General features: G+C 45.1%; 1 protein-coding gene across 1 annotated transcript; it reads left to right on the forward strand.

The window, feature by feature from the left end:
• The first annotated feature begins 246 nt into the window (after positions 1-246).
• RGS21 (regulator of G protein signaling 21) lies at positions 247-10,964 on the forward strand. The gene is made up of 3 exons (XM_084848199.1): positions 247-319; positions 2,874-3,040; positions 10,564-10,964. Exons 1-3 carry the CDS (start codon positions 277-279, stop codon positions 10,768-10,770), a joined length of 417 nt encoding a protein of 138 aa, XP_084704325.1. The 5' UTR covers positions 247-276; the 3' UTR covers positions 10,771-10,964.
• Positions 10,965-11,221: the final 257 nt, after the last annotated feature.

Genomic DNA, 11,221 nt, shown 5'->3' on the forward strand with positions numbered 1-11,221 from the left:
TTTTGCTGTTCGATATACATAGTGCAATACTGAAAGCTACCCTTACGGGGCAATCCTGTGCATGTCTACTCCACACTAAGCCCCACTGAGTTCAGTGGGACTTACTCTCAGGTAAATGTGTATAGGACTTCAGCCTTAGTATTGTTGATCCAGTACAGCAGTTATGGATAGGTCTGCACGTCACATAGAGACTATCCGCAGACGATATAGGCAAAAGATCACAATGCTATTTTCAAGGGTAGATGTTGTTTCCACAGGCCAGCCCCTAGGGAAACAATGGCATGGATGGAATCTGTGGATACACTTCTGGCAAATAAAGGTAAGATGCACTTGTGCAAAAAATGCCCATGTTGCTATAATGATGCTTTATCCTGCTTGCACCCTACCCTTTGTCCAAAGAGCTTCAAACAGCCTAAATATGGACCCCTAGCAGTCTTGTGCCCAGACTTGTGCACTTTACACAACGGGTGCAGAACCTCTTCCAGCACTAGGGCTGAATTCCAGTAGTGGGTGGAGCCAAAGGTAAAAAAGGTGGGAGCAAAATACAAGCATATTTTCATTAAAATCTCTGCCTGCTGGTAAGTAAGCCTTTGAAGAGGCATTTCAGACTTCTAGAATGGGGGCATGGGAATACACAAAACCTGGAAAACCACTAAATGAAAACCTGGGAAAACCTGGGAAAAACCACAAAACCTGGGAAAAACTACAAAACCACAGAGCCTGGGGAAAACCACAGAACCTGGGAAATGACTAAACCACTAGATGTGGTTCAGAGAAAGGGGTGAGTTGTTGTTTGTTTTGTGTTAACCCCACTTCCCCCACCCCCAGGCTCAATGAGGAGGTAAATGTCCCCTGGCCCTCATTAGATATAGAATGCAACCTTAAGTGCACCTCTCCATGCACTAAGCTTTTGGACATTGTGAATCTCAAGTAAAAGGGAATTTCACAGGCACAAGTCCAATGCTGAGGTTCTATTAACCATTGATGACAAGCTTGCATTCGATAGAGTTGTACTTGTAACATAATCTCACTGCTAGACCTCTGTGGACAGGGAAATATAGATGGGAGAAGACACTCCCTCAGATCACGTGGACCTCAGCCATGTAGAGACAAGAACCAGAACCTTGAATTTGGCCCAGTAGAACTTTAGGACCTCCCACTATATGGAACACATCTTGCCTGGATGGCATTTCAATGTATTCACCCTCATCCCACCCATTTGTCATCCAAAGACAAACTTGCCACACCCAGTTCAGATGGAAAGAAGAAATAAAGCTGGATGTCGTCTTTCTGCTGACAACAACTTACTGCAAAATCATCTTTCCCCAGTGGTTTCATAGAGATGTTAGAAAGCATCAGAGAAAGGACAAACCTCTGCGAAACCCCACAAGTGGAGTCTGAAAGAGAGAAATGACAGTCTCCCAGCACCGCTTTGGGGAATGTCCCAGCAAGATAAGAATTGATCCACTGAAAAACAATGCCCTACCCAGAACCCATGTCGTTGATCCAGAAGGATACATAATCAACGATATTTAAAGCAACTGAGAGGTCCAGGAAATTACACCCCCTCTATCTCTCTCCCAGCAAGGAGTATCAACTAGGGGAACCAAAGACAAGTCCTAGTCAGGAGATGGATCGAAATGGTTCTAGATAATACATATTGTAAGAAACTATGTTTGTGGTTTGTGTTTGGAGGTGGGGTGAGGAGATAGCTTGCAGTATTGAGAAGATGGGAGGGGTGAGTAAGTGGGGGACTTGAAGGGAGCATGGAATGACATTTGGGGTGGGTGGGAATGCTGTTATTCAACAGTTGGAAGAGGGAATATGTGACGGGGATTAGCGAGTTAGCTAATTATCTAGAGCAGGGGCTGTAGCTCCATGGTAGGCCACCTGCTTTGCATGCAGAAGGCCAATCCCCTGCATCTCCAGGTAGGGCTAAGTAAGAATCCTGCCTGAAATCCTGGAAAGCCACTGCCAGTCAGTCAACTATAGTGGGCTAGATGAACCAGTAGTCTGACTCTGCATAAGGCAACTTCCCATCCCCTACTTGGGAAATTACTGCTTCTAACCACATTCATCCCAGACTTCAGTTTACTGTGATTTTTTCCCCATTCTTCCCCAAAGAAACATTTTATTAACTGTGGGCAGTTGGCAGCAAAACCGATGCTTAAAGGGGTTGAACACCTCTGCCGATACTTACACTTTCATCAGGGGTGGGCAACTTGTGGCCCTCCAGATGTTTTGGCCTACAACTCCCATCAGCCATCCCTGTTGGCTATGCTGGCTAGGGCTGATAAGAGTTGTAGGCTAAAACATCTGTAGGGCTGCAAGTTCCCCAACCCTGACCTATGCCATTCTGTTAGCAAAGTAAGGTTATGGGAGCATCATTTGGGAGCATCTGGAATTATTTGGCCACAGCCCACCCTAGCATGGAAAGTGAGGTTGGTCAGTGGCCTACAGTTCCCCAATTCATGGGAATGTAGGGAAGGCTACTTTAATAATGGGTCCTGCCACTGGGTCTTTCAAGAAAAATGGTAAACCCTCCGCCCAACACACACCTCCAGGATGAGTAATGGTCAATAAAAGGGCCATGAATTTCTTGAACTTCATTGCTAGCCATGAAGGATAAGGACTGAATGGGCATGTTGTGACACGATTCCAATCTCTTGACTTGCTCAGCCCCTCAAGTGTTAATCATTGAGTATGCTCCAATAAAAACCCACTAGAACAAGCTCTGGAAATGCAAGAAACAGCTTGACCAAAAGCCAACAGAACCATTTCTTTTGTCTTCAGTGGGATTTTGATTGTTGGGGTTTCTTCTGGCCAAGTGGCATGTTTGTATGTTTCTCCATTTAATTTGCTTATTTCTGCAGATGGCCTGGATGCATTTAGGGCTTTCCTGAAGTCAGAGTTCAGTGAGGAAAACATTGAATTCTGGCTGGCCTGTGAAGACTTCAAGAAATCAAAGTCAGCAGCTAAAATTGCCTCAAAAGCCCAAAAGATTTATTCTGACTTTATCCAGGCAGATGCCCCAAAGGAGGTAATCTACTTATGTGTTCTCTGAAAGACTGGTTTCAACTGCAGTACTCAAATCTAGGTTTCTCTACTAAGTTGTGAGTATGTATATCAATCTTTCATGCCTTATGATCAAGTTGGGAAGGGGGGCCAAACCAATAGGTCCCTACATTCCTATTTCTGAACATTACAGCCATGCATACAAGGAAACTGACATCGCATTAGTAAAAATTATGAACAACCACAGTGCTTCCTGACTGGGGGCTTTTAGACCTACCCAGGCACTGTAGGAAAGAGCACATGCTTCACCAGCAGAAAGGGTCCAGGTTCAATCCTTGGAATCTCCTGGTAGGGCTGGGAAAGGGTCCTGTCTGAAATCCTAGAGACCTTATAAGAACATACAGAAGAGCCATGCTGGATCCAACCAATGCTCCATCCAGTCCAGCACTCCGTTCACGCAGCAGCCAACAAGCTGTTGACCAGGAACCCACAAGCAGGACACATGTACAACAGCACCCTCCTACCCATGTTTCCCAGCAACTGGTATACATAGGAATACTGCCTCTGGTACTGGAAGTAGCACATGGCCATCAGGACTAGTAGCCATTGATAGCTCCTTCCTCCAGGAATTTGTCCAACCCCCTTTTAAAGCCATCCAAGTTGGTGGGCATCACTACATCTTGTGGTAGCTAATTCCATACTTTAACTATGCGCTGTGTGAAGCAGTGCTTCCTTTTATCTGTCCTGAATCTCCCACCAATCAGCTTCATAGGATGACCCCAGGTTCTAGTATTATGAGAGAGGGAGAAAAACATCTCCTTCTCAACATTCTCCACACCATGCATAATTTTGTAGACTTCTATCCTGTCTCCCCTTACCCTCCTCTTTTTCAAGCTAAACAGTCCCAGCTCTTGTAACCTTCTCTCATAGGGGAGATGCTCCAGCCCCTTGATCATTTTAGTTGCCCTCTTCTGCACTTTTTCCAACTCTACAATATCTTTTCTTAGGTGTGGTGACCAGAACTGGACACAGTATTCCAAGTGTGGTCGCACCACAGATTTGCATAAGGGCAGTATGATATTGGCAGTTTTATTCTCAGTTCCTTTTCTAATTATGCCTAACATGGAGTTTGCCTTTTTTTCATTGGTCGCACACTGGGTTGGCATCTTCACTGAGCTGTCCACCCCACTCCCAAGATCTCCTTCCTGGTCAGTCGCTGCTAGCTCAGATCCCATCAGGCTATACTTGAAGTTGGGATTTTTTGTCCCAACTTGTATACTTTACACTTGCTTACAGAAACTCAGTCCTCGGAGCCAAATCTAGGCCTCCTGGGGCCAAATCTGGCCATCTGGGGTCCCCCATCCCCTTTCCCCCAACTGGTAGTTTGGGGTTTCTTGGCTTTTTTGAAGCTTTCTCCCCATTCTAAATGGTTGAAATGTCTCTCCTAAGGCTCAGTTATTGGCAGTAAAAAGTTCAAGCTAAAATTTGCTGGTAGTTTTTGCACTTCAGGGGCCCACCCCTTTTGCCTTTGGTCCTTCCCATTTTGCCTTAGGGCCTGCCCACCACTGGAATGTGGCCCATGGTGGAGCTTCCAAAATGGAATTCGGCCCTCTTGAACACCCCTGGTGTAGACAATGTTTTGCTAAATGGACCAATAATCTGACTCAGGATAAGGCAGCATCCCATGTTCCCTATGTTTTCTTCTGCTGTAAGCTATATAGGGAATTGCAACTGATTTTCCACACATTGGCAGGTGTAGTGCTTTCCTGTGTGTGCGTGTGCACACATCCCACTATATTCCTTCCACACCAGTTAGCAAAACATGACCATTGAGACAATGCACTGGAACACATCATTTTAGCAGGGTGATTTTCTCCTTTATCCATTTAAACATTTGTGTAGAAACACTTAAGTGCTATTATTTGGATATCTCATATATATATATATATATATATACGCACACACGCACGTGCACACACACACACACACACATATATATATATATATATATATATAGGCAAAAAAGAATTATAATGCAAACTAAATAACAGCAACAACAACTTTAAACAAAATAAACTCATTGCTAAATTGCAAAGACCAAAAAGTGAAGAGGGAAAAGTAAAAAGTGAAGAGACATGACCATAGAGATCAACCACTCAAAACATTACATCAAAATGAGAACAGAAGTGCTAAGGCAAAGTAAGAACATAAGAAGAAGAGCCATGCTGGATCAGTCCATGTAGTCCAGCATTCTGTTCACACAGTGGCTGACCAGCTGTTGACCAGGAAGCCCACAAGTAGGACATGTGCAACAAAGCCCTGCTGCAAAGATTATGTTGTTGTTTTTTCTTCACATACACACACACACACACAAGCACAAGGGGGGGAGGAGGAGGAGGAGGAGAGAGAGAGAGAGAGAGAACTAAGTGAGCTGGGAGGTATTGGAAATAGTGATGTGGAGAGCAGAAAGGGAGGGAGAATGAGCACCAAGTGGGAGGAGTGAGGGGAAGGAGAGAGAGAGAACACAAAAGGGGTTTTGGAAAGAGTGACGGGGGAAGAAACCAGGGAGGCAGAGCACCCAGGAATTGGGGGGGGGGAGTGGAGGGCATCTTGCCAGAGGGCCCCTCAGCTCTGGCAGTACCACTATTGTTGCCTTGTACATGAGAGTGAACTGCTGAAGTGTGCATAAGGGAAGAGTTTTGCCAAAGCCTCTCATGATTTACTCAGCCAAAGAGGAGAAGAATGAGCCCCTTTGCCTACGTTTCAGCTTGAGAGAACATGTTTGAGGTTCATAAGAGTGGGTGGGGGAATCCTTGGGACTCGGGGTTCTGCTGGGGGCCAAGGGGTAGATTTTAAAAAATGAAAACCAGCTTCCAGCTGCCTATCCTAATCTAGGAGAATTTACTCCATCCCACTTTGAGTTGCGAGTTCCTTTAAAATGCAATGACGAATTTTTGCAATGCAAAATAACCCAGGTGCGCTAGTAAGTTCTGGCAAGTGTTAATGGTTAATTTCGCCAGAGGGAAGCCTTTTGATGTGATGAAAGTCAAAACATGTCCTTTAGTATCCTCCCATCACACCATGCCATTTGATCATTACATACAAAAACATTTTTTAAACTAATTGGCTGGTTAATTACTTCTGTGTTATGTGCACTCCCTCACTGGCCTTTTACAGTGATGCATTTGCTTTTGATAATGGCAGTGCTTTAGCTGCCGATGTGTCTTCACTTTTGAGAATATATTTGGGGGGATTTTATTTAAATACTTGTTAATACACCAGAGATGTAGAGATTTAAGTCTAACTTTAATGAAGAATATATAACGGTTGAATTTTATCCCCGAGCAAGTGAGTACAAGATCAAGACACCCTAAAAAAAATTAATGCCAAGAGGAAACTATTCTCTGCATTAGAATTGCCCTGCTGGATCAAACCAAAAATCCATCTAGTCCACCAATCTGTGTCCAAGCTCAAAAGCAAGAACAATGAGAGGTGTAGGGCACAATCCTATGCATGTTTAGACAGAAAAAAAGTCCTACAATTCCCAGCATGTCCCAGCTAGCATGGCTAGCTAGAGGGATGCTGGGAGTCGTAGGACTTTTTCCATCTAAACATGCATAGGATTGCTCCTGTCGTGACCCAAAATACCATCTTATACTGGCTAGGGAACCTGTGGCCCTTGAGATGTTATTAAGAGTACATCTCCCATCATCCCTGACCATTGGCCATGGGAGGTAGAGTCCAACAACATCTAGAGGTCAACAGCTTCTGCACCCCTGATGTAAAGGAACCACCAATAATGTCCCATATCTAGGGTAGCCACTTATGTATCACCAAAAAAGAGGACACCAATTTGCCTAACACTTGCATCAGAACATTTACATGTATAGGTACAAATTTAGAAATTATAATAAAAATATAGTCTCTGTGTTAAAACAGAAATACAAGTCATCTCAGCATAGTGGAGAAGACTGGCTAGATGGCCTGTGCACCTGCTCAGTCTGTTATCCAGATGCTAACTGTTGATGGGCAACTTCAAGGCCCCTTGTGCTCCCTTCCTTCTTATGGTTCTTTGGCAGTAAACCAGCCTTGGATTAGACCAGAGGAGCAGAACCACTTTCAATCTGAGGCCGAATTCCATTTCCATGATGCTTTGGGGGGCCACATTCCAGTGGTGCGTGGGGCCAAAGGCAAAAGTGGTGGGACCAAAAGATACCCGCGTATTTCAGCTTGAAGTTCTTACTGCCACTAACTAAGCCTGAAGAGAGGCTTTTCAATGTTTTAGAATGGGGAAAAAACTATTGTGCCAAAAATTTCTCCCACATTTTTTCCGATGATTCTCATTTAATTTGATAGAAGAGAAACTGCTTTCAAAAAGAAATTAAATGGTGAAGAAATTTCGGAGAAATTCTCATGGGTTGGGTTTGGGTTTCTTAGGCTTTCCTTACTTAGGAAGTGGCTGAAGAGTGAGTGCAAATGTCCTATTTTTCACTGTATAATCATCTCTCTGGTGGCTTGTAACCTCCTCTGCTTCCTTCACTTCAATTAAAGCCCAGTGGAAGGCATCATGAGGTAATTCCTTGAGCCGCCTTGAGTCCCAGTATTAGGGAAAAGGCGGGATATAAATAAAGATAATAAATAAATAATTCCCCCATATGGCCTTTTCAGATCAGGAGGGTCAGGGAGCCTAAGAGGGTGGCAGTGGTTAGGTAAGCTCAAAAATGCCATAAAACCAGGATTATAAAACACCCTGAGAAGGTGGCAGAACAATGCAAGCCTCTTTCACGGGGAAAGAAAACTTGCAGGAAACTGGAGGACAGATTTTGGCTCAACATTAACTCTTCCCTTCAGCTAGATACAACCCTGCCCCCCCCCCCCCGCTTTGTGGTGAATGCAACATGCTGGCCAGTCTGCCAACACAGTTGATGCAGTTGCCGGTTGAAAAACCCCAACTCCCTTATGAAAAAAGAAGGAAATTGTGCTACAAGCCCTGCCAATGGAGAGCTCTACCTGTGAAAAACTGTTGAGAATGTCTCCTGCCCCTGGAGAAATGTGGTGAAATTGCCTTCCAAGTTTCTCTGCCCACAAATGAGGTGGAGAATTTTGAGAGACCATTTGCACACTGCTCTAGAAAAAAACTGCACAAAAGCCAGGAAACCACCCAAATCTTGCTTGGTGGTCAGGGGGAAATGGGTCAGGGCAGGGGAAGGTGTCATGACCATCTGGGGAACCCTGGATGGCTAGTTCTCCAAAATAGAGCCTTGCCCTCTAGAAAGTAGGACAACTGGCCATCCTACCCATATGGTCTGCCTTGAGCTGGCTTACCTATTCCCTTCAGTGGAGGGGCCACCTTCACATGTGCACATAAAGGGCTCCTTCTTCTATTACACTGGAGGCACATGAAGGCACCAATACGACATGGCTTTTCCCCATGCCACTGCAATAACATGATAAGCCCCAGACCATGTGGGAAGAGCCACATGACAACATTCCCCAAATCTCTAGGAGGAGATATGCTTCGATGAGTAGGGATGTACAAAAATCACTTACCTTTTCGCAGCTTGGATTCGCGGTGGGGGGGCAGGCGCTCCGTCCCTCCCCCCAAATCCTCCCTGGGCTGGCTCTGCTTCGCGGTGGCTCCACAGAGCCGCCAGCCAGGGCCGTCCGCAGCTGGAGTTCCGGCCACGGCCAGCTGCTGCAGACCCAAATGGCGGCCGCCATGGCAGCCGCCATTTGCGTCCTGCCAGGCTGCCGTGACAAAGGCAGCTACGCAAATGGCGTAGTGGCTGCCATTTGCATGGCTGCCTTTATAGTGATAGGCTACATAAATACTTACATAGCCTATCACGGAGAGAGCAGCAGCGCAAACGGTGTAGCGGCCGCCGTTTGCACCCCTGTTCTTTGCTGTGATAGGCTTCGTAAATACTTACGTAGCCTATCACGGCAGCTTGGCAGGACGCAAATGGCGGCCGCAGCAGCCGGCCGAAAGACCAGCTGCCGCCGCCGGAGCCCAGGTAACTTTCGTTCCAGGGGGATTCCACGGGGTGGCGGGTGGTGGGAGGCCGTTCCGCCACGGATTTCGGGGGGCCGAATGCCAGTGCATTCGGCCTCACTGAAATCCGTGGCGGAATTCTCCGCCATCCCTATCGATGAGTCTTGAGGGCAGAAGGACACAGGGAAGACTAAATTAAAGGTTCAGAGGCAGAATGCCTCCGAGTATCAGACATTGGGACAAGCAAGCTCTGCTTATGAGCTTGCAGCAGAGCGACCCAAAATGTCACCCACCATTCAGTCCAACTAATGAATGTCCATATATGTTATAGAATAACTCCCAGCAAGGAATTATTAGGAAATACTGGGATTTATTAAAGTGGTTACATATTGAATATACAGCCATTCCACAACTGGATTAACCCATGGTAGTTTTATTACATGGTATTTTGTTTCAGCAGAACTCTTCTTTGCTTCTGCTTGGGGACTTGGAGGGTTACTCTTGGAGACAGAATGCTAAACAAGATCAGCTGTTGCTCAAATCCAGCATGGCAATTCTCATGTTCATAGGAGTGATAGGCAGTGAGGACAAGCTATGAGCAAAGCATGGATAAGGCTTTTCTATAAAGAAAAGGAAGTTGTGGGTTTTATGAGCACATGGAAAATTCGCACAAAATGCAGCATTCTCTAGCTATACTAGATCATGCTTATGCACCATTGGTTAAATTAAGAAGGATCTGTTCTTAGTTTGAAGCATAGATCACTTTCTTATATGACTGATGCCCTAAGCCCTCCTTTTACATGTCCTTCGCGGCACAGGAGTCACTGCAATCCAGCTCCTTCCCAGGCTGCTTGGGTAATGTGCGAAACCCTAGGCCATGTGGGAGGAACCCATCATGCAGGCCCTCCCCACACCAGTGCCAATATTGACCCTCCTGGAAACTCAAACTGGGGCAATGCTGGTGGAGGAGCCTCATACCCTGGAGCTTCTCATGTTACCCCAATATTGTGTGAAGAAGCACAGCTCTCACACTGCAAAGGTAACGTAAGTATTGTTTTATTCTCCATTTAAAATATATAGAGGTGGCCTTAGTAGGAGGTCTTAGGCTCTGCTGAACAACAGAATTCCTTGGTGGAGAGCAGTAAAGCTGCTATTTTGTGGAACTTAATCAGAAAAGGGAGATTGGGTAAAAGTTTCTCAAGTGCCTGGAGGGTATGTGCACTGCCTGGAACACAGTTTACCAAGGTTAGCAAGTTAAAAGAAAATAAAGGAAATCCTTCCTGTTTGCAGTGTGAAAAGTCTGATAATCTTCTGTCTTGTTATCCACTTAGAAAACTAAAGACGATGATGATGACGATGATAGCATGGCTTTCAGGGCAGGAAACCAATTAAAATTAATGTTCAGTATTCTAGCTAATGAAAGCATGACCTTCCTGCCATTTTGCATCAAAGAGTATATGTTGGGAAGCCATTCAAATTGTGTTTGTTTCTGGCTCCCATACAGTGCTTCAGATCTCCTGTAAAATAAGCAGGTTTTGTCACTGTATTCCCTGCAGATAAACATCGATTTCAATACCAGAGACCACATCACCCAGACTATTTCTGCTGAACCAACTCTCCAGTGTTTTGATGATGCTCAGAGATTAATCTACTGTCTCATGGCTAAGGACTCTTTCCCACGGTTTCTGAAGTCAGAAGTGTATAAGGAACTGGTAAATAAGCAACAGAATGGAAACCAGAAAAGATGGCTGCCATTTTTGTAAAGGTCAAGTTCAGAAGCATTTCAGAATCTCTTAGCACAATCTTTTTCATAACTTGATATAACTCAATGTCCAGGTTGTTTTGCAACAAGATAGGTGTTTCACTGGTAGTTTGGCTTGCAAGTTGAACGTGCAATTATCACAATGCCTAATTTTATTTTACTTTTGACTTTGAGATAAAGTAGTTAAAACAGCTTCACATTTTAGTCAAGCGCCTTAATTTTAGTGATCAGGAGTGTCATTTCTCCAAGTCTAAGGCCCAGTTTGCAAAAGACTCCAGCAAATGGCATATCACAGTAGCAAGTCTCAGGCTCATGCCGTCAGCCCACCACTGAGCCTAGAACATACAAGGTGAACTAGAGCTTAACCATCCCTCTATTTATGATGTGAAGGCCATGAACGCTGTTGCTTATGTAGCCAAAGTAGCACCACAGACACAAGAGGAAGGTGTCCT

Source organism: Heloderma suspectum, chromosome 4 (genome assembly GCF_057233095.1).
Source record: "Heloderma suspectum isolate Gila_16-S chromosome 4, 16-S_ref, whole genome shotgun sequence".
Taxonomy (NCBI): domain Eukaryota; kingdom Metazoa; phylum Chordata; class Lepidosauria; order Squamata; family Helodermatidae; genus Heloderma; species Heloderma suspectum.